Source organism: Sapajus apella, unplaced genomic scaffold (assembly GCF_009761245.1).
Source record: "Sapajus apella isolate SASKATOON/1434 unplaced genomic scaffold, GSC_monkey_1.0 scaffold139, whole genome shotgun sequence".
NCBI lineage: Eukaryota > Metazoa > Chordata > Mammalia > Primates > Cebidae > Sapajus > Sapajus apella.
The window spans coordinates 273,618-297,836 of NW_022437079.1; the positions used below are offsets into that span (position 1 = coordinate 273,618).

Sequence of the window (24,219 nt, forward strand, 5' to 3'; positions counted from 1 at the left end):
TCCTCTCGCCCTTCCTCCCGCCCCCTCCGCCGCTCCCGGATGCTTGCGCGATGCGCTGCTCCTCCCCCGGGAAGCTGGGTGGCTGCGGAGGACGCCGCCGCCCAAAGCGGACTCGGCGGGCGCGGGGTCGGTGGTCCCGGGACTCCCCCGCGGTCCTGGGCCGAGAGACTTGGGGAGCGGACAGGGGAAGGCCTGCCCCGGGCTGGGGGCTCTGCGCACACCCACGGGAGACCGGGGCGCAGCCGCCCGCGGGCCTTACGTAAGCTCTTAGCCGGACCAGGGGGCTCCACGCTCCCTCCCCGCCACGAGAGCAAGTCTAAAAGGCGACCTGGCTTCTGGGCTGACGGGAGGAGGACACTCGATACCGCCCCCGGCGATTTGCTGGGGCCGGTCATCTCGGTCTGCGCGACTTCGCCCGGTTTTCCAAAGCCCCCTGCCCTTTGTTGTGTTTGATCTGCTTCCACGATGGGTTTCTGACCAGCCGTGCAGTATAACGAAAAGAGGAAAAGAGCATTGGCTATGGAGTCCCAGGAGTGGGGCCAGACGCTTGCCGGTTCCTCCCTTGAAATACGCCTTATGCAGTGAGAGCGCGGGCTCTGAACCAGACCTAGGATCAGCCTTTCCCAAGCCATTTAGGAGTTCTGTAACCTTGTTCAAGTTCTCTCTCCAAGTATCCGTCTTCTCTTCTAGAAATCAGAGACTTTGCACAGGCTGCTTGAGTACTTGGTTCCTCAGTAGTAGCTGTTAGAATTAGGATGAGCCTTGATCACGGCAGTTTGCCTTCACATAATGTCTATTTATTCGTCTCGATAATGGAATAATAGTGGCTGCTGTTAAGTGAATTAAATAAGACAGCCTTTGGAAGGAAACTGTTATTCCAGTTTTGAAGATAAGGAAACTGATGGTCAGCTGCTTGAAGCAACTTCCAAAGATCAGGAAGTCAGCAAATGGCAGTGACTCACGCCTACCCCCCGCTTCTCTTTTACCCGACCTTGTTCTTCAGGAAGTGGTTAAAACACCTGGGCTACTCCCAGCAAAATGGCCCGTTTGGCAGTCCCGAAACAGGTCCTCTAGGTGCCCAGCCCAACACACTCTGGGCGTGCTGAGCCAACAGAAATGTTTGTTCCTCTGTCCCTTCCTAGAACCCCACGTCACCTTTCTCCAGCTAATTACAAATGTTACTTTTAACTGGGATGACATTTCAGTTTATCGGCCAAACCCAAGCAGTTCTGCGAATGAACTGTGAGACATGCTATTAATAAATTAACCATGAACAGCAGGTTCAAACCTGGACGGATAGTCATCCTACTTATAACTTAAAGTATCCTTAAATATCTTTGGAATCCAGATTAACCCACTTATTTTGCAAGCCGAGGTCAATAAAACTGACGGCTTTTGAAATAGGAAGCAATTCTGTAGGGTTAAGTCCTTTTTTTCTTCTACAAGAGAAAAAAAAATAATACAACAGTTGGATAAGTCAAGGTTTTTCCATGGTGACCCAGGAATTGCACCATAGTCCTTCTAAGCTCCAAAAAACTTGTGATGAGAGAGAAGTCAGACTCTTCTGTGCCTAGTTTATCCATGAGGCTGCTCTGAGACCAGGGGATTTTTTTTTTTTCCAAAGCCATTAGTGCCCATGGGGGTCCCATTTTCCCTTCTATATATGCAGTCTGTTTTGATGTTTACGGAAACCCACCCCACCAATGAGCTGTGTTACACACAGACTGTCCCACTCTATTCATTAAGGTTTGGTTTCATTTTTCAAACTGATAGCATTGTTTTCTGGCCCTTCTCTGCTTCATTTTTCAGTTAGGGAAGCTCAATCTAAACTGATCCTCCCAGGGACTGCCCCCACGTTCCTTTAGATTCACCTTTACTTTGTGCCATTGTTCATTCGCTCCACGATCACCCGTCATGTGCTAGGCCCCAAAGTTACATAATAAGTAATATGAGGCCTCCATTCTTAAAGATGAGAGTCCAGGGAGGGCAGCAGATTCAGGAGAAACAGAATTTCACTATTAGTACAGTGAGAGCACAGAGTCAAAAAGTATAGCAGGGAATAGGACTACACAGATATAATATTTGCAGGTAGGCAGGGCCATGTGGTTCTTTCTGACCAATGAAATGGAAGGGGAAGCTATGTGGGTTACTTTCAGGCTGAGGCAGTGAAAAGCCAATTGTAATTCTCCACTCTCTTACCCTCCTATAACTACCACGGAGACTGCCGTTCTAGTTGGTGGAGCCTCCATTAGTCTAAATAACCACGTGGAGCAGACCATCTTGATCTGTACTGGACATGTAATGTGAGCACAAAGTAAACTATTGGTGTGTTAAGCCACAGAAATGTGAGGGTTGTTTGTTGCTGTTGCATATTTTTAGCCTAATTAGATTAAGAGGATGGCTTGTTGGTGTCTGCCCTTAGTCACTCTAGTAACGACTTTTTCTTTAGAAAACCCCACCTATTACTCCTTCTAACCCTGTCTTAAAACTAAAATAAATATGAATCAAAAGTATTTGCCATGATCTGGGTCCCAAATTCATATGTTAAAACTTAATCACCAATGTGACAGTATTACACGGTGAGCTTTTGGGAAATGGTTAAGCCATGAGGTAGAGCACTCCTGAATGGGATTGGTGACCTTATAAAAGAGGTATGAGAGAGCTGTTCGCCTCTTTTGCCCTTGCGTCACGGGAGGATGTGGCAACATAGAGGACGCATCATCTATGAGGAATGGGCCCCTGCTGGAGCCTTGATCTTGGACTTCCCAGCTCTAGAGCTGCGAGCAATACATTTCTATTAGTTATAAATTACCCAGTCGAAGGTATTTTGTTGTGGCAGCTCAAATGAACTAAGACAGTATTTTTTTTAATGGATGTTGAGTGAGAGAAGAAAGCAGAAAATGTGTGGCCTGAGGATTGGCTGGGGGAAGATAAATGGAGTGGATGAGAGGGAGCTGCTGAATGGCTTGGCCCCTAGAGAATGCATTCTCAGGACTGGCTCAAGGCCCACACTGAATAGGCATTTGATGATAAGTAAGTGAACAAGGTGCAAAGAGAGAACTGAGGATTTGGGCAGGAAAGGTGGCACTGACAGGCTGAGACAGGCAGGATTGGGGAAACACCTTTTACCTTCTCTCACCTGTTTTAGAAGGTGCATCCACCACTTGGACTTCAAGCAGGTATAAGAGAATGGTATGGGCATTGTCTTTTGTTTTTATTTTTTAAATTATGGTAAAATAACATAAAATCATCTTAACCATTTGTAAGTACATTATTGTGCAACCATCACTATCCTCTGACTCCAGAAATGTTTCATCTTCCCCAACTGGAACTCCATACTTGTTAAATGACAGCTTCTCACTCCCCCTTCTTCCTGTCCCTGGAAACCACCATTCTACTTTCTCTATGAATTTGATGATTCCATGTTAGTGGAATCAAACAATATTTGTTATTTTGTGCCTGGCTTATTTCACTTAACATAATGTCTTTAAGATTCATTGATATTGTAGCATACATGGGAATTTCCTTCCTTTTTTACGGCTGAACAATATTGCATTGTAAGCACTCTGGATCTTTTCATTCTATCAAAAATTTATATATATATATAGTAGAGAGAAAGTCTCAGCGACACAGTCTCACTATGTTGCCCAGACTGGTCTCACATTCTTGGACTCAAGCGATCCTCCCACCTTTGCCTCCCAAAATGCTGGGATAACAGGTGTGAGCCTGTCTGGCCACACTGGGTTTTGATAACCAACTTTCACACTGTACCCGAGACTTGATGGACCAACAACCAAGCTGTGTTTGGTCTGTTGTGCCACCTGGTGGTCACTAAGAGGTATTCTCTGCCCTAATTATTTTTTCCTGTGGAGCAGTGTCCCTCTGTTTTGCTTTTGTGCACACAAATGGGCCAATTACATCTCAGGCTATCTTTCTTATACAGCTTATACATATGCAGACATCACCCTTCATTATTCCCCTTTCAGTATCCATTGTAAAAGAGGAATTTATATCTGGGAAGTGTATTCCTTTCCCTCCTTTCCCCAGATTCACTCATCATCATAGGTGATGCATGACAGCCCCTGGTTCACCAGGGAGCAGGGTCACATCTAACAGGTCGCTCTCCTTTCCTGGCATGTCCTCTTGCTCTCTGGTATACTTTGTTCCCATCCAGTAAGAACACCTGGGCAATACCTTATGCAACACTCCCATATCCTCCCGAGCCCCACTTTCCACCCACCCTCCTTCCCGCCGTGTTTTCTCTCTGTTCACCTGAAGCTGGGTATGTGAGGAAGTCCTGTGTGCTGGACCAGTTATACCTTGGCAGGCACACCTGAGCATGCAGGTCCTGAAGTCTAGAAGATCTGGAATTTTCTACAATAGTTTACCAGAACACCCTCCATGGAGGCAAAGTTTGCTTACACAGATTAATTCTGTACCCTATTTATCTACTGGCCAGTTGTCTTTGGATGTATTTCCCATTTTCCAGCATTCTGGAGAAGAGAAAAAGCAAGTGCTAAGTTTTAGGCATCCTGGACTCTTAACGCTAATCATGCCTGGCCAAGTTTTGACATCTCTCATGGTACCTAGTAGGCAGTAACTACAAAGTGATTAGATTTATTGGTGCCTCACAAGGAGGTTCCCTGATCTTTCAGACAGACCCAGATATTTCTTCCTGCCTTGTACCTACTATGCTGCCAGCTCAGCTTCAGAGTGGTGTCAAGTACTTGTGACTGTTGGTGTAACTCTCTGCACAACGCTGTCATCGCTGTAAGGGCAGGGACTTGATCTGTTCATCTCTCCCCCACACTAATGCATTGAGTGTTTATGGCATTGATAAGTTAATGAATTATTTCATTTGTTAAGTCTGCACAAGAAAGATACCCTTTTACTGAACTTTTATTTATCTGGCTGCTCACAACTTTTACTCAGTAATGGATGGAAAGTCATAGACATATATGGAACCACAGCAGGACACAGTCTAGGTCTGGTCATGACCTAACAGCTCACAGCTGTAACGTCGAAGGGAGGCCTGAAGCCTGTTAGCTTAGCATGTGTGTTCACCTTATTTTTCTTACAGCTTGTTTGGGATAGTCTAGGGAGCTGATTCTTTAGAAACAGACTGTGAATTTTCTAAACATAACTGCATATATCTGTGCTGCAAAGTATACGTAATTTTTTTCAGATGACACAGATAAAAGTCCTACCTTCTTCGGAGATTCAGATCTCGTCCCCAAATTTTCAAGGCTATTGCAGTATTGTAGATAATTTGGATTACATGTATTATTCTGATAATTTCTATTGAAATTAGATTTTCCCCCTTACATCTTGGTTGAAAGAAGGCTATCAGTTCACATTTTGTAAGCAGCACTGTGTTTATGTGCATCACTCCTTTTAAAGCACAACTGGGTCAGGCATGGCAGTTCATGCCTATAATCTCAGCACTCTGGAAGGGCGAGGTTGGTGGATCTCTTGAGCTCAAAAGTCCTAAACTAGCCTGGACAACATAATGGAAACCCATCTCTTAGGAAAAAAAATGCAAAAATTAGCCAGGTTGGTATGGGAGGCTGAGGTGGGAGGATCCCATGAACCTGGGAGGTGGAGGTTGCAGTAAGCCAATAGCACATCACTGCACTCCAGCTTGGGTGACAGAGCAAGACCCTATCTCAAAACAAACAAAACCAAAATCACACCCCCACAACTGAAGTATGTTAGATGTGAAAAAAAATAGAAGATACAGAGAAAAGGTTAAAATATTTTAGAATCTCACTGCTTAGAGTCAGCCATCTTATACATATTTGCAGCTGTTATCATATACATAGATATATATCTGCATAATTTTAATAGCATTTAAAATCATTTAATAGTATAAAATGAACATCTTTAGTAGCAACAAATATATATCTATATTTAATGATTGCATATTATCCATTGTATGTGTGGGCTACAGCCTGCAACTGTAAATGTGGATTTTACAATCAACTATTTTTGAAACACTTAGAGTTGTTTTTGTTTTCTCCACTTACGGAGAGTGTTATAGGACTGTTACAATGGTAAGTGAAGAAATACACGTAAAGCACTTGTATTTTACGTGTAAAATACAAGTAAGTGTATTTTACATGTAACATAGTAAGTGTCACATAGTAAGTGCTCAATGTTATTATCATTACTATTATTTTCATTGTCCATTTTCTCAGAGTCAAGTTCTTGGAAGTGGAATTGCTAATCAAATTATGCACTTTCTTGCGGGGGATAGGTAGGGGGTTGATACATTTCACCTAATTTTCAAGCAGAAAACTCCATCTCCCAAGAAGTCAATGAGAAGGCTTATTTCCTCAGCTTTGCCAACAGTGTATGCTGTCTGTATTTTTACCCAGGACCAACTGATAATTTAAAAATTATAACATGTTTGAATTTTCATTTTTTGATACTAGAGAGATTCTCTGTTTTGTTTTATTTTTGCCTTATGTGAATTGGCCATTTATATCTATTCTTTTGGGAATTACCTATTCACGTCTTTGCCCATTTCTCATTTGGGTGTTCATTTTTTTCTTATTGATTTATAAGATATTTTTGTATATTGCCATGATGCAGTTTGCCTCCCACTTTATTGTTTGCCTTTTAACTGTTTTTCATGGTGTTTGGGAAACATAAGTCTTTGTTTTGTTTTGTTTTGTTTTGTTTTTTGAGATGGAGTCTCGCTCTGTTGCCCAGGCTGGAGTGCGATGGCACAATCTTGGCTCACTACAACCTCCACCTCCTGGGTTCAAGCGATTCTTCTGCCTCAGTCTCCTGAGTAGCTGGGATTACAGGTGTACATCACCATACTCAGCCAATTTTTGTATTTTTAGTAGAGATAGCGTTTCACTCTGTTGGTCAGGCTGGTCTCAAACTCCTGACCTCAGGTGATCTGTCTACCTCAGCCTCCCAAAGTGCTGGGATGATAGGCATGAGCCACCATACCCAGCCAGGAAAACACAAATTTTAATTATTATGTTTAATTCTGTGAGTATGCTCTTCTGCTCACAAATACTGGTGGTGACCAGGAATGGACACCTGCCCCAGACTGGACCAATCACATTCTCTACTGAAAATATGAAATGCAACAAAAGGCAACCAGTTGGTTGCTACCAATATTTAACAACTATAATGAATGATTCGTGTCTTTCTAAGTAATTAAATTTTTTAAGTGAGTAAATTTAGGGGCTTGCAAAACCCAGGAAATATGCAGTACCTCTGTTCTTACATTGGATTAAAAAGCAGCTAATGTGCAGAATGGTAAATATTCATTACCTCTATCACCGCATCCCCAGGTCCCTCCTCCTATGCCTTCCCATGAGTCAGTCATTAGAGTGTTAAGGTTTGGCAAAATGGGGACTGCACCCATCAGCTCATGGGCCTCATTTCTGATTAATTGGTAATTGTGCTATTTCAGTTTTTCAGTATTTTGAATATTACTCCTGCCTACTTCCAAATAGTGCTAGAAAGTCTCGATTCACCCTCCTCTGTTGTGGAATGATGCATGCCAGAATGAGCTCAGGTTAAGACACTAATTAGATCCGAGATTCAGCTTTATCATCCACAGTCATTGAATCACTTACAGGTGGGATTAGTATTAATCCCAGAGCACTGAAGAGACTCGTGCCTTTACTTAGGCCATGACCACACAGCTTTTCACATCTGTCCTCTCCAGCCTGCACTGCACCACCTGGGACCTGGTACAGACTCTTGTCCCATCTGAGTGCTCCTGGCTCCAGACTTTTCAGTCCATTTTCCATGTGGCTCCCAATTTAACTCTCCTGAGTGCCTCAGTGGTTAACCTAGATCGTGCTGTGGTGGAAGAAGGACTCCATGAAAGACTGGACCTTGTTGTCCAGTACACCTTGGCTCAGATTCTTGCCTTGCCCTTGCACTAGCTGTGTAACCTCAGACAAATTGTGTAATTCTATAACCAGGATTTCCTCTTATTTAAAATGGGGACATCATCATCATCATCACATCATCCCTTTGGGCCCGGATCTCCTATAATGGGCATGAAATTTACTGCATATTGTTTATCTGCTCTGCCAGTCCAAAATTCCGAGAGTAAGACTCTCATTATATTCATTTTTGCATCAGTGCTTCACCTGATTCTTGGGTAACAGTAGGTCCTTAGTAAATAAAATTCCCCACGGAGTTGAATGCAATCCAGTTCTAAACACCAAGATAAGTTTCGCATGTCCAAATACTGAAAATGCAATTGATCCAGATGTTTTCGCATCAGTGGATTATATACTGAATTGAGTTCCTCCTTAGAGGAAAAGTCAGTAGCCCTGAAACTTTCTACACATTTCCAACAATTTCTGTAAAACTTTCAATGATTTTATTCTAGATACTCTGGGCCAAGAATCCCAGCACTTTTGCCCCTTAACTTTGAAGCTGGCAATATGAATTACCAGGGTGACTCCTCCCAACAGACCACATGATGGGCCACAGCTGTGCATGTTTTTTAGTATGACTGCACTAGGATAGGGCTCCAAGCCACTGGGTGGAGCAATGTGCTCTGGGGAGAAAGCTCATGACATTTCCCCTATGATTTCACAAAAGAAAAGAAAAAATCTTTTTCTTATGAGTTGTTTCTGCTCAATGTCAGTAGGAAAGGCCATAGCTTCGCAAATTTACATACGGATGCATGTATGAATATGTAGAATATCAGCCACTCCTACAGTGTGAGAGAATTTAAATTGCATTGGTCCTAAGCATGAAGGGCAGGCATAGTTGCCTACTCAACCTCCACTTTATTCTTTCCCTTTTATAATAGAATCCTAATTTTATTTGAGATGACAGTGTATACAGCTAGAAGACAATTTCTCAGTCTTCCTTGGAGAGCTAGGTTCCAGCCAATGAGATGTAAACAGAAATGTATGCAATGTTCAAGTAGGGTGCTTAAAGAAACTGACTCCATTTGAAAGGTGTGCTTGGTTCGGCCTGCCTTCCTTCTCCCTTCCTCTGGTTGAACGTCATCTTGATGATTGGAGCTCCAGAAGCCATCCGGAAATTTGTGACCTTGATGGTGGAAGTCACAGGCCAATATGAGAGGAGGATAAGGAAGAGGCTGAGTACCAGATGGCTGAGGAGCCACCATACCAGCTCTAGAGTCAAGTTTCCACTGCTTCTTTGAAAGAAAAAATCAATCACAACAAAACCATCTGTCTTGTTTAAGCCACTTTTATAAGTCAGTTTTCTTTTATATGCAGCCTACTAATCCTATCCGAACAAGGCTTGACTAAGGTTTACTATAGCTTTTTGTAGTAATTGCAGAAAAATTGGCAGTGAATGCCCATCAATAGGAAAATAATATAACACCAAATAAAACTGTGCAACACTATAAAGAATGTGCTGCACATTTTGTTTGTTTGTTTGTTTGTTTGTTTTAAAAGAGATGAGGGTCTTGCTTTATTCCCCAGTCTGGTCTCAAACTCCTGAGCTCAAATTATCGTCCTACCTCAGCCTCCCAAAGTGCTGGGATTATAGGCGTGAGCCACTGTGTGGCCTTTTTTGCTTTGTTTTTTAAAGGTCTTCTTATGTAATTAAACATTTTAAAGACATCAGCTGATGAGCCCTTTGAAACAAGAAGAATCTCAAAGCATCTCTGGCCAGAATCTTTTTAAGAAACAAAAAGTAGTGTGATTCAGCCTTGAAAAGGATTCGTCAGAACCTACAGTATAAGTTGAAATCAAAGAAAGGCAAGCTTTCTTTTTAATGAATAGTAATGATCTTTTTGAAAACAAAAAACAAAAAAAAAACCTTCAAGTTTAGGAGACGACAAATGCTAAAATCTGGTTGAACGGAATCCTCTCTAATGATGAAGAAAGAGTCGGCCCGACCTATTTATGCCGCTCTGAAAAAAGTTGCCCTACCTGCCACTAACTTCTTTTTAACTGCCTGTTCTCAAAGGAAACTGCGAGACACTGAGGATAAAGGTCTGACATCCAGAAATGGGCTGTTTTAGAGCTGAGGCAGCCTCCAAAACTTCCAGTTCCAATTCATTTCACAGGCGAGAAACTGACGTCTCCAGGGACGCTGGTTAGTAGTTCCTGGAGGCTCTGAAAGAACATTTGGACCTGGCCTGTGCGCTCGAGAGAAAAAGGTCGGCCTCCGACAGAAAACCAAAAAGAGCACTCGGGGACCCACCCAGCCAGACCAAGGGGAGGCGCCTGTGGGGCGGGGCCAAGATGGCGGAGGGGCGGGGCTTCCGGAGGCGGGGCCGAGGAAACGGGACGGGGCGGGGCCCGGTAGGCTAGCGCGAGCGGAAGGCGGGGCCACGGGGAGGTGGGGCGGGAGGCGTACGCGAGGTAGGGTCGCGAGGCGGCTACGGCCGGGGGCGGGGCCCGTGCCGCCGGCGCAGGTCGGGTCAGCGCGGCTGCGGCGCGGCAAAGATGGCGGCCTCCAGCTGGGCACGCAAGGCCGTGGTCCTGCTTTGTGCCTCTGACCTGCTGCTGCTGCTGCTGCTACTACCGCCTGGGGCCTGCACGGCCGAAGGCTCTCCCGGGACGCCCGACGAGTCTACCCCGCCTCCCCGGAAGAAGAAGAAGGATATTCGCGATTACAATGATGCAGACATGGCGCGTCTTCTGGAGCAATGGGAGGTCCGCGGCGCGCGCGCACCCTCCCGGCTCTTCTCTGTCCCGGACCCTGTTCCCACTGACCTTTTACCCATTCTGTTTTGGGCCCTTTCTGACCCCTTAACCTCCTCTATTCATGCCTTAAATCCTTACTGACCCACTGAAGCCACTGCTGACCCTCCATTGCTCCTCTGACCTCCGCGCCCTGCTGACCCTCGCTCCAGCGCTCTCCCATTCCAGTGCCCTGTTCCCTGTTGCTTCTCAAGCCACTCCAGTCACGGGTCAGCCCCTCTCTGTTCAGCCTTGCTCTCCCGTCACCCTTCAGTGCCCTGGTTGTCTCTGCGCTGATCCTTGCAGTCAGTGAGCCCCGCAAACGGGGAGAGAGACCTTTCCCACTCCACTAAGGAACATTTCCTTCATTTTCCTTTTGTTTGGGGGTGAGTGGGTGGGTGAGTGGGTTGCGGTGAAGATTATCTTCCTTGATGGTTATCTCAGCTGTCTTCTCAATCAGTAGAATTTAGACTTCCTATTTTGGTATATGTCCCTGCTGGGAATTTTGTGATTTTTGTGGGTGGATTTATTTTACTGGTGGGAGTAGTAATGGCTAGTGGCTCTGTATTGTGGAACTACGCTGTTTGTTCAGAGGAGAGTAAGTTTTCTGGTTTGTCAGTTGGATGCACTGGAGTATGCAGTTACAGGGAGTGTGTAATAAGCTTTTAAGGTAAAGATTACTGGCTGAAACCACATTGCTGCCTTTTCCCCTTCCTAAGGTGCTTGTACTGTTCTTGTTGACTTGCATATCTGTGTAACCTTGGGCAGGTTATGTCTAGTTTCTAGGCCTCAGTTTCCTTATCTGCAACATGAGGAGGTTTTACTGATTCCTAAGATTCCTTCCAACCCTGATGTTTTGTCATTTTGTGATTATCTCTGTGTGTGTTGGGGGAGGAGGGAAAGACTTTCAGACACAAGTTTAAAATACCACCTGATGCATCTGACTAGAAGAATGCAGGGTTGGTTTATCAGCAGCTGATGGAAAGATTGGGGTACATTTGAGTGTAGAGAGAACTTCCCCATTCACCATCTCCCTTGCAATCTCCTTGTCTCTTTTTGGACTCCAGCAAATAAAGCCTTTTGATCTACCAGAGTGAGAACATCATCTCATGAGAAATCCTCCCCTGAACCTACTCAGACCCTGAGCTAGACGAAGAGGGTGCTGCAGAGAGGAACAAGGACTACACTGGGAACAGTAGATTACAGGATGGATGAGCAGGGATAGGCTTTGAAGGCCAAGAAAACACATTATCTCATTTGATCCTTCTACCCCATCCATGAGGGAGGTACTTATCCCTATTTTCTAGATGATGACATTGAGGGCACAAAGAGGTTGAATACCTTGCGCCACATCACACAGCAATCTAGCTGAGTTTCACATTCTGTCACGGCTTTAGAGCCTGTTCTTTGAACCATTTTACCTGTACTGCCATACATGTTGGTGAACTGAAGTGCAAATGAAGGATAGTGAGGAAGACGTGGATTAGGCTAGAAACCGCAGGAGCAGATGAGAAGAGAGAAATGTGAGAGATTTGTATACTTTTAACAGGACTTGATGGGTTTTTTTTGTTTTTTTTTTAATTATTTTTTAGAGAAACAGGGTCTCCTTATGTTGGCAGGGCTGTTTTTGCTTGGCCTTTGCGATCCTCCCACATTGGCCTCCCAAAGTGCTGGGATTACGGGTGTGAAGCACCATGCCTGGGTGGTTGATTGATTTTGTGACCAGCAGGGTGGCATAATGTAGTAAAAAGACAGATTAGCCGGGTGTGATGGCTCATGCCTGTAATCCCAGCACTTTGCCAGTTTGGCCAACATAGTGAAACCCCATCTCTACTAAAAATACAAAAATGAGTTGATTACAGGTGGCCTCCTGTAATCCCAGCTGCTGTGGAGGCTGAGGCACGAGAATCGCTTATACCCGGGAGGCAGAGGTTGCCGTGAGCCGAGATCATGCCACTGCATTCCAGCCTGGGCAACAGAGTGATACTCTGTCTCCAAAAAAAAAAGACAGATTTTGGGCCGGGGCGGTGGCTCATGCCTATAATCCCAGCACTTTGGGAGGCCGAGGTGGGTGGATCAGGAGGTTAAGAGATGGAGACCATCCTGGTCAACATGGTGAAATTCCATCTCTACTAAAAATACAAAAATTAGCTGGGTATGGTGGCTCATACCTGTAGTCCCAGCTACTTGGGAGGCTGAGGCAGGAGAATTGCTCGAACCCAGGAGGCGGAGGTTGCGGTGAGCCGAGATCGCGCCATTGCACTGCAGCCTGGGTAACAAGAGCGAAACTCCGTCTCAAAAAAAAAAAATGACAGATTTTGAACTCAGCTTTACCCCTCACTAGCTACTTGATGCTAGTTTTATGTATCTGTAAAGCCAGATAACGCCCTGCTTTCCAGGGGGCCAGGCGGATTAAATGAGCGAATGTTTGTAGACACTCTGCCGACATAAGCTCCCTTCCCCAGTACCAGTGATTTTTATGTGGGAGAACGTATCCATCTCTGTGGGTGCTTTTTTGTAGGAAGCAGTTCTTCCTCTTGTGATGATCTCTAAATCCATACCCTCATTCCTTCCCCAGTAGTGTGAGAAACAGTGCTTCAGTGAGAGGCTGTGCCTCAGATGTGTGGAGAAAAGGTAAGAATTCCTTCCATTGTGTTAGAGCTAATTCTACGTTTCAGTTGGTGTGGAAAAACCAGCAGTGGTTATTTCGTTTTACGTTATGATAGCCAGGTATAATGGGAAGGGTTAGATGGAGGGATTTGGATCCAGAAATGTGGTTTGCTGTAGGGCACGTTGGGGGCCAGATAAGTGCCCCACAGGGTTGTGGGGTGAGCCTTATGCTGTGCTGAGGCGCAGGATCCGAGAAATAAAGAGACAGGACACAGAAGTACAAAGAAAATGCAGCTGGGCTCAGGGGGCCACGCCACCTATAAGCAGAGTCAGGCGAGGCCGGCAAGGCAAGGCTGGTGAGGCTAGGTGAGGCCCCGAATGTCCAGAAGCATGAGTATTTATTGTGTATAGGTTAGGGGGCAGGGCATTGAGTGAAATCATCTTTAAGGATAGTGATAGGGTCGTGAGCAATAAAACATAGGGTCCACCCCCATTAGGTCACCTAGGCCAGGAGGTGGACAGCGCGCAGCAAGGGGCCTGTTCCCACGAAGGCAAGGGCCGTGTGCAGTAAGGGGTCCACCCCCATTACGGAGGCTTGAAAGTGACTTCGCCGTGCGAAGTGAAGAGGGTGCAGCGTGTGATACTTCTATCTATGGGAAAACTACTTCTAAGAAAATTTATAGGAGGATGCTTTAAGTCACATAGCAGTGACAGAGCTGTCAAGGTTACCGCCACCTTCTGGCAGCTTCCAATAGATTCTATGGGAAGATGCTCTTCAAGCAGTACAGTAGCAAGAGCTGATAAACTTCACAGTCACCAAGGTGGATTGCCGTTCTGAGGGCAGCCTTCCACAAGAACTGGAGCAAGGTCCTACAACTCCTTCATCAGGAGGAGTGGCTCTCACCCCAAGCCTGCCATACAGCGGGCATCTTTACGATACTGAACGCTGCTGCCTGGGCCATGGATTCTTGTCCTGGTATAACTGTTTTTCCCTTAATTCATGCTCTGTACTGTATCTGGTCTAGGCATTCCTCCGATTATAAGCTGCTTACCTTTAATTCATGCTCTGTACTTGTCCACTCTAGGCATTCCTCTGATTATGAACTAAGATATAAGTATATATGTAGGGAAATATTCTTTAGGCACTCATACTTTCAACTATTATATGATTATATATAGAGGATTATACAAAGGGATTCTTCAAGCCCTATTTCTATAAACTAATGTATGATTATGTCAAGGATTATATAAGAGGAAATAGCTGAATAGTAACACTATAAAGTGAGATATTCCTCAAGCCCTAACTGTGCCAGGGTCCTGCTTAGCTCTCATTCCTCGGTGCCTATATGGGGGGATTGCCCACAGTTTGCACTTCTGCATGTGAGTAAATAGAGTAAATCATTTGTCCTCTCCCAGCGTCATCTTACTGTATATTAAATGGAGGCCTAGTAGGATTGTTCTGCAGGTTGGAGATAATATATGTAGAATGCCTGGGATTTAGTAGCTACTCACTGGATAGCATTTAACTATTGATATCTAAACCATGGGAGGAAGAAGAGGATTTGCAGAAAGGGGAGCTCAGCTTTGTAGCTATTGACTTTGACAAACAGTAATGAAGGAGTTATGAAGCCACCCGAAAATGCAAGACTGGCCTGGAGGCCCCACCTCTGCCGCAGGGTAAATATTGGATTGCTTTCAGCATAGACACACTGATCATAATAGGTTAGATTATCCAGACTGAGGGTAGAACTGGATAATTATGTGTACCTAGGGTACTTTTTTTTACGCCTCAATTTTAATTAACGTATAATAATGATACATTTTTGTGGGGTACAGAGTTGTATTTCTACACATGTATTCAATGTGTAACAAGCAATTCAGGGTAATGAGCATATCTGTCACCTCAAACATTAATCATTTCTTTCTGTTGGGAACATTTAAAATTCTCTCCTAGCTGTTTGAAAATATGCAATAAATTATTGTTGACTGTAGTCATCCTGCAGTACTGTAGAGCGCTATAATTTATTCTTCCTATCTAGTGTAATTTTGTACCCATTCACCATCCTCTTTCCCTATCTCCCCTTCCCTTCCCAGCCTCTAGTAACCACAGTTCTCATCTCTACTTCCGTGAACACGACTATTTTAGGTCCCACATAAGAATGAGAATGTGCAGTATTTGTCTTTCTGTGTCCGTCTTATTGCACTTAACATAATGTCCTCCAGCTTCATTAGGGGACTATTTTGTAATCTTTTTTTTCTGTAACTGAAACACACACAGACACATAAGAATTCTGGGCTGGGCCTAGTGGCTTAGTCCTATAGTCTCAGCACTTTGGAAGACTGAGGTAGGTGGATCATTTGAGCTCAGGAGTGTGAGACCAGCCTGGGCAACATGATGAAACCTGTCTTTACCCAAAAAAAAAAAAAAAAAAAAATTAGCTGGGCCTGGTGGTGTGCAGTTGTGGTCCCAGCTACTCAGGAGACTGAGGAGATAGGAGGATCACTTGAGCCTGGCAGGCAGAGGTTGCAGTGAGCCAAGATTGCACCAGCACCACTGCACTCCAAACTAGGTGATAGAGTGAGACCCCACCCCCCCCCCCCCCCAAAAAAAAAACAACATGCTGCTTGGGACCTACTGAGTTAATTTCACGATTATTAGTGAAATGAGTCTGAAAAATACGAATATTCTGCCTGGCGTGGTGGCTCACGCTTGTAATCCAAGCACTTTGGAGGCCAAGGCGGGCAGATCACCTGAGGTCGGGAGTTCAAGACCAGCCTGACCAACATGGTGAAACCCCGTCTTAAAAAAAAAAAAGAATGAAAAACACAAATATTCTAGAGTATTGAACCAACTAGAAGTCTTGAGGTGTTTTAAGGAGACTATAATAGAGGTTATAGAGAATTAAGATAAAGACATCAACAACCTGTGAATTTGGCAAGTAGGAGGTCCTTTGTGACTTTGAGAATGTAATTTCCATGCTGTGTTTGTGATTGGAGGGCAGATCACAGAGGGCTAAGGAGTCAGCCGTGTCACAGCCAACAGATAGCGTACTGAGTACTGCTTGCCTTTAAGTCATTACATTCCCAAACAAACCTTAGGAGGGAGATGCTGTTATTACCCCCACCTTCCCATTATAGGTAGGGAAAGTTACTTTCAGATGGGCTAAGTAACTTGCCCAAGGCCACGTAATTATGGAGCGCATCCATCTGACAGCATAGCCCATGCTCCTGCCTGCAGGTCACCATTAGTGGCTCTTTCAAAGCAAAATGAGGAAGAAACATGTCAGTTGAGAGGGTGGCAGAGTTGGGAAAAAGGTTGGGGTGTTAGGTGTGGTCACGTTACTGGGAACTTGGAGATCACTTTGGTCTGCTTTTCATTTTGTAGATGAGGAAACAGGCCTAGAGGAGCAAGGAATTGTAGGCAGGGTCACATGACTAGTAAATGTAGAACTGAAACCAGATCCCAGGTCTGATGTCAGCATGGATCACCTTCAAGCACTGTGTAGAATTCTTTCCTTTTTACTTATTACTAAAATTATTTTGAATATAGTACATTATTAACGGTGTCTTAAGCCTTGGGCCTTCGGAGATTGGTCAGAAGGACCAAATAAGAATGACTTACGGGCTTCTTTTTTTTTTAGTAACAGCTTACTAAGGTACAGTTCACATGCCACAGGCAGTTTACCCATGTGAAGCGTATATTTTAGTTTTGGTACCTTCACAGAATTGTACAGCCATCACCAAAATCAATTTTAGAACATTTTTATCACCCCCAAAAGAAAGCTTCAACCACTTCTCCCCTATTTTCTCCCAACCCTCTAGCCAGCCCCAGGTAATCACTAATCTACCTTCTGTCTCAACAAATTTATCTATTCTGGGCATTTCCTATAAATGGAATCAGAATCTGTAGTCTTTCATATCTGGCTTCTTTCGCTTAGCATAATATTTTCAAGGGTTATCTGTGTTATAGCATGTATCAGTCAGTACTTCATTTCTTTTTTTCCTTTTTTCATTTTTGGTAGCGATGGGGTCTTGATACGTTGCCCAGGCTGGTCTTTAACTCCTGGGCTCAGCTGATCTTCCAGCATTGGCCTCCTAAAGTGCTGAGGTTACAGGTGTGAGTCACCGTGCCCAGCCAGTTCTTCATTTCTTTCAGTTACTGGCAGAACCTGGTTCTTTTAAAGATTTGTTATTTGTTAGTCTGTGTTCTATTTATAGGCATGGTGGCTCACGCTTGTAATCCCAGCACTTTGAGAGGCTGAGGTGGACAGATCACGAGGTCAGGAGATCGAGACCATCCTGGCCAACATGGTGAAACCCCCATCTCTACTAAAAATACAAAAATTAGCTGGATGTGGTGGCGCGTGCCTGTAATCCCAGTTACTCAGGAGGCTGAGGCAGGAGAATCACTTGAACCTGTGAGGCGGAGATTGCAGCCAGCCGAGATCATGCCACTGCACTCCAGCCTGGGCGACAGAGTGAGAGACTGCGTCTCAAAAAAAAAAAATAGTTGCTGTTCTCTGTTTGTAATTTATTCATTTGTTTTGATCAGTATGGGTTCAACATCTCATTTTGTTTGACAGATTGTAAGTCAACCTATTAAAATAAATTATTATTTATTTTAATGTTGAGATTATTTCAAATTTGGCCCATGAGAGCTGCTTCAGGTTGGCTTCTGTGTCCTGTGGACACGTTCCACGATTCTTGAGCACTTCACTACTTTGTAATGCAGGATTATTCTAGGCTCATCTTCTGTCTCCCTTCCAGTAAGCCTGTTCTCCAAGGAACCCAGTCTCTTTTAAATATTTTTATGCATCCATCTATCTATTTACTCATCTGCTAATCTATGAAAAACTGTGAGTTTCTCCTGATGCCTTCATTTCCAGCCTAATACCACACAGCTCATTCCTCCCCCTTTCATACTTATAACTTCCTTCCCAGAAATTAAGAATCTGGCTCTCATTATCCTCAAAATGTTTACTCCTTTTCTCAGTCCTAGAGATCACATAAGATAGCTTCAGAATTGCTAGTCCATACCACTACAGAAAGCAAACCTGCTAACTGGAATTGGGTATTTTTGTACAATGCCTATTATTTAAGTGAGATAAGTATACATGGAGTGCAGATTCTAAGTATACATTGCAATGATGGAGTGTTTCTTTTCTTCTTTTCTTTCTTTTAAGACAGGGCCTCATTCTTTCTCCTAGGCTGGGGTGCAGTGGCCTGATTTTAGCTTACTGTAGCCTTGATCTCCTGGGCTCAAGTGATTCTCCCGTTTCAGCCTCCTGAGTAGCTAGGACTACAGGCATCTGCCGCCACACTGGACTAATTTTTTAAATTTTTTTTTAAGAGATGGGATCTCACTATGTTACCCAGGCTGATCTCAGACTCCTGGGTGCAAGCAGTTCTCCCACCTCAGCCTACTGAGGAGCTGGGACTACAGGTTTGCTTCACCATGCCTGGCTACTTTTAAGTTTTTTTTTAAGAGACAGAGTCTCACTATGTTACCTAGGCTGATCTTGAACTCCTGGCCTCAAGTTGATCCTCTTACCTCAGACTCCCAAAGTGCTGGGATTGCAGGCTGAGCCACAGTGCTTGGCCAGCCATATTTTTATAAAAGGATATGTCTGTACAATCCACACCCCTGTCAAAATAAAGAACATTTCCATCACCCCAGAAAAGTTATCTTGCGTCCATTCTCAGTTAAGCCTACTTTGTGTCCCCTTCCACAGGCAACACTCTCCTAATTTCTGTCACCCTAGATTAGTTTTGCTCATTCTTGAATTTTAAATAAATGGAATTACATAGTAAATCTTATTTTGTGCCTGGCTTCTGTCACTTAACATTTTTGGGATTTGTTACATGTATCAGTATTTGTTCTTTATTGCTGTGAAGTATTTCATTTTATTACCATACCAGAATGTGGCCATTTTTACAGCCTACCATGTTGGATAGACCGTATGAGAGTTTAAAAGCTCTAGAAACCCATCACTTGGGGGCGCCCTGTGATTGGTAACTTGGGGTGTGGGGAGTATGCGCTGCCTGAAACTTAGACTATCTTGAAAATTAAGAAGAGGAAGAAAACCCCTAGTTTTCCTTTCTGTATTGTAATTTAAGTCATATACATGCACCTGGCATCATATGCAGGTGTTTTTGCCTGTGCCAGTTAAAAAGCAAGATTCTGATGATAGGTTTGATGCTTTTCCCCCATCCTGATAGAAAGACGATGACATTGAAGAAGGAGATCTTCCAGAGCACAAGAGACCCTCAGCACCTGTCGACTTCTCAAAGATAGACCCAAGCAAGCCTGAAAGCATATTGAAAATGACGAAGAAAGGGAAGACTCTCATGATGTTTGTCACTGTATCAGGAAGCCCCACTGAGAAGGAGACAGAGGAAATCACGAGTCTCTGGCAGGGCAGCCTTTTCAATGCCAACTATGACGTCCAGAGGTAAAGCACCAACAGCCAGCTGAGAAAATTATAGGCTGTGCTGGGACTTTTCTTTATTATTATTAATTATGATGATAATGATTTTTTGAGACAGAATTTCACTCTTGTCGTCTAGGCTGGGGTGCCGTGGCACAATCTCAGCTCACTGCAACCTCCGTCTCCCTGGTTCAAGTGATTCTCCTGCCTCAGCCTCCTGAGTAGCTGGGACTACAGGCGCATGTCACCATGCCTGGCTAATTTTGTATTTTTAGTAGAGACGGGATTTCACCATGTTGGCCAGGCTGGTTTTGAACTCCTGACCTCGGCCTCCCCAAGTGCTTGGATTACAGGCTCGAGACACCACACCCAGCCCTGTGCTGGGGCTTTCCCTGATGAGGCTCTAACAAAGTGTCCGTTCTGGTAGTATTTCCCAAGGACCTCAGCCTTCCTTTCTAGGTTTTATTTTAAATTTATCTGTCTAGTTTTTTTTAATATAAAAAAGAGCATTTATTATTGGTCAGAACAATTAAGTTTGTTTTTTTGTTGTTGTTGTTGAGGTGAGGTCTCACTATGTTTCCCAGGCTGGTCTTGAACTCCTGACCTCAAGCAATCCTTCCACCTCAACCTCCCAAAGTGCTAGGATTACTGGCATGGTCCACCACGCCTGGCGTATGTGTTTTTTTTTAATATCTCAGTTGATCCTAAAGTTTTATTTATTTTTGTATCTTTAGCTTTCATTTCATTTGAACAGAAGGGTGGATAGCATAACTTAGCCTCTTTGTGGGACAAACTAGTTAATAGTTTGATAGTTTGCTTCTTCTAGAAGTTTCTGCTCGGTAGAGAGTGCTTTTGTGTGTAGCTATGTTCACACATAAAGCTTGGACCATGCTGTTAACAGATAACTAATTTAATTTGAAGAGGCTCAGTTTTCACAGCTCAGTATTGTCTTGGGGTACAATTTTAAGAAATCTGCTGCTTTTTCCTCAAAAACAGTTCTGAAATTTGGGGTCTGCAAATATTTTAGTTTAGGAAATAGAAAAGTAATAACAAGAAATGGGAGGAATAATTAGAGAGTGTCTGGCTAGCAGAATGCTTTCAATTAGCTTAAATAGACACCTAGAGAGAAGAAATAAATGTTTTGATGATGTCTGCCCCAGACGCCCCACTGGTCTCTGTGCTGTGGTGGGAGTGTTTTAAACTGAAGGGGGAACATAGAGTGTAGTCTTCAAGGAACAGAAGAATTATGCCCGCTGGCTCCACCCAGGCCTCATTCTGTTCGCTTTGTTCCTTAGGACCTTTCGAGTGTGGACGGGCTGGGCTGCTTGCCGCCAGCTCTGGGGCTAGGATTTCTGTCCAATAGCCGAGTGTCATCTTGAGCCCTTCACAGCCTCTTATCATGACCCATTCTAAGCCATTGGTTTTTCGCCTTTATCAGCGCAAGTCCTTTGTCCCATACGATTGTAACTGAACACTCTAGAACTGATACAGATCAGATTGAAGCTGCCTCTTTGCCTCCCCAGCAACAGCCCCTAAGTCACCTCTGCAGTGTCCTAGGGAGGGTTTCCAAATGCTCGCTCGTAACATGGGCATCCATTTATACCACAAAGGAACATCCAGGGTCTGCTTCTGTTTTGATCTGAGCTGGGTGTTTAATCGTTCAGCAAGCTAGTATTTTCATACATGAGATACCAGTATGGAGAATCCAATTTTTCGTTCCATATTCATGTAGAATTTGAAATAAACTTGGTAAGTGCCAGAGAATTGCTCTGACCCATTAGCACCTTACTAGTATGTGCTGACTGTATGACTGCATCTCTCTGCCCAAGGTTCATTGTGGGATCAGACCGTGCTATCTTCATGCTTCGCGATGGGAGCTATGCCTGGGAGATCAAGGACTTCTTGGTCAGTCAAGACAGGTGTGCTGATGTAACTCTGGAGGGCCAGGTGTACCCCGGCAAAGGAGGAGGAAGCAAAGAGAAAAATAAGACAAAGCAAGACAAGGGCAAAAAGAAGAAGGAAGGAGATCTGAAATCTCAGGCTTCCAAGGAAGACAGTCGAGCTGGGAATAAAAGAGAAGACCTGTGATGGGGCAGCAGTGACGTGCTGTGGAGAGACAGGTGGACGTGGAGGGCTCCTTGCCCAGCTCGTGGGGTGGGAGCGGTCTCAGGAAACTGTACACCAGATGACATTCTAGTTTCTTCTAGAAAGGGTCTACCACATGACCCGTTTGTGGTCAAAGAATTACTGTTTAATAGGCTTCAAGTAAGAAGACAGACGTTTTCTGATTAATATTGCACAATAACAAATTCGTGTTTACTATAAAATCACCTTACATGGAAATGTGACTGTGTTGCTTTTTCCCATTTACACTTGGTGAGTCATGGACTCTGCTGAGATTCCACTCCCCTCCAAGCACCTGCTCTGTTTGGGTGTCTGTGTTTTTTATTTTCTGTCAACCAAAAGGATAGCAAATTCTGATCAGAGAAGATTTTAAAACTCTTAATTGAATCAAACTCTTCATGCCATTTACATCATTCTCATTATGGTAAAGGTAAAAGGTGCTTTGTGAACTCAGATATCTAAATACATAGCCAGGAAGCCAGGGTGTGTAAATCCAAAACTTGTGCAGGAAATGCAGAGAACGAAAAATACGGTACTGGGAATCCTAAGTAGTTTTGAATTTCTTTGGCTTGAATCGTACTCGTCAGTAACAGAGAACTCTTGGTGTCCGTCAGGTTTTATGTGGTCTGTAAAGCTAGGGGTTCTGTTTTGTTTCCTTATTTAGGAAAGTACTGCTGGTGTCAGGGGGGTCATATGTTCCAGTTAATGAAACAATTTTAAAGGATTGTAGGGAATCCTTTGCAGAGTGTGACAGAAGACTCAATAACCTCATTTATTTCTAAACAGTTTTCTTTGATAAAGTGCCTAAATCTGTGCTTTTGTATGGAGTAACATGACGTGCTGCTGTTAATGTCTGACTTCGCCGTTCGTATGTTAGAGCCTACTCTGAATAAGAGTTAGAACATTTATATACAGATGTCATTTCTAAGAACTAAAATTCTTTGGGAAAAAACCCTCGATTGTGATTTTAAGAAATTAAAAATAGCACTTTACATGGTTAGAAAATGTCAGTGTTAAAGAATGGTACAAAGTGAAAAGTGTATCCCTCTCTTGCTGCCCGCAGCTTGTCCCAGTGGAAGCTGCTGACAGTTTGTCCCCCTCCACCCCCCCAACCCACCTGCCAAAAATGGTACATTTACCAGCTTACGGCTTACGGTGACGCATCCTTGTTTTGGCCCACAGCATCTGTTTCCCTTTATTTTGGTAGCTTCTCACATGTCCCTCGAAAGAACCACACTCTCTGCATTCTCAGTTCTCTGCTTTGGGTGGGACATTTGCCCTCCCCCCACCCTCCAGACCATGCCCACTCCAGGATGAAGCCTGTGTGATCTACGGTACTAGGGTACCGGGCCCCGAAAGGGGCTTTTCTTGTTTCCCCTGCGTTTTGAACCTGGAGCTGGAGCTGCTGTAGGTGCTGTCCACGGAGCAGAGAGCTGTTTGAGAGTGGGGCCAAGCCAGGCAGCGGGGAGAGGGCACCACACCCTGGTGGCATAAATGAGTCCCTGAATCCTGTCGTGGCTGGAACAAGCCCTGTCCATGGGCTTTCTCTGTTATACTTAGGGCAATTTGACGGAGTTACTGGCCTGCATAGCCATAATGGCCCAGTATAAAGCAGCTGTTTTGATAACTGCTTTAATTAAGCGAAAGGTAGCACAGGTTTCACTCTGCCCTGTACCTCGTGTTTCCAGTTAGGATCCTTCCCGTGTCAGAATGTGTGGCTCTGTCTCCATTTCCTGTGCAGTGTGCCCCCACATCAGCTGGTAGTTTTTTGGGTGTCTGTCATGTGCTAGGGACTACGAGGTGCCCAGACAGTGTAGATACAGCCTCTGCTATTGTAAAACTCAGTGATGGGTGAGGGAAGACAGATGTCAGTAACATACAATGGCAACTGTTAGAAGTATGAAAGGGGCAGGGTAGTGAGGGTGGAATCTTCCCTGACCAGGTGGGGACGGCCAGAGGCTCTGAGGGCAGGAGGAGGAGAGGAGAAATAGAGTAAGGCAGGCAGAGGAAACTGTGAGCAAAGACCCTGTGGCTGTAGGTGGCAGAGGGAGAGGCTACAGGAAGGCTAGTGGGGAGGCTGGGGTCCAGTGCAGGACCAGGCTGAAGGAGTGTAGTATATGGCGGTTTACAGCAATTTGGGACTCGCTGATGAGTTTTAACTGTGATGGGATGGGTGTGAAAGACAGTCCAAGTTGCACTGATTACATGGGAGAACGGATTAGAAGAGGACCCTAGCAGGTGTGAGCCGTGAGCTGGGAGGTGTTGCAGGAGTGCCGGCCATAGCTGACCGTGTCCCGGATCAGCAGGGAGTCGGTGAGGTTTGAACCGCTGTTTCACTGCATGGTCCCTGCTGATGAACACTGGAGCGTTCCGAGTATTTGCTGAGATATTCAAGGCTGCAG

The 24,219-nt window shown here is 44.5% G+C and overlaps 1 protein-coding gene across 1 annotated transcript; it reads left to right on the forward strand.

Moving 5' to 3' along the window:
- Positions 1–10,354: 10,354 nt before the first annotated feature.
- On the forward strand, positions 10,355–22,811 carry MESD (mesoderm development LRP chaperone). The gene is made up of 3 exons (XM_032263843.1): positions 10,355–10,628; positions 19,485–19,717; positions 21,523–22,811. Exons 1-3 carry the CDS (start codon positions 10,419–10,421, stop codon positions 21,779–21,781), a joined length of 702 nt encoding a protein of 233 aa, XP_032119734.1. The 5' UTR covers positions 10,355–10,418; the 3' UTR covers positions 21,782–22,811.
- The last annotated feature ends 1,408 nt before the right edge of the window (positions 22,812–24,219 follow it).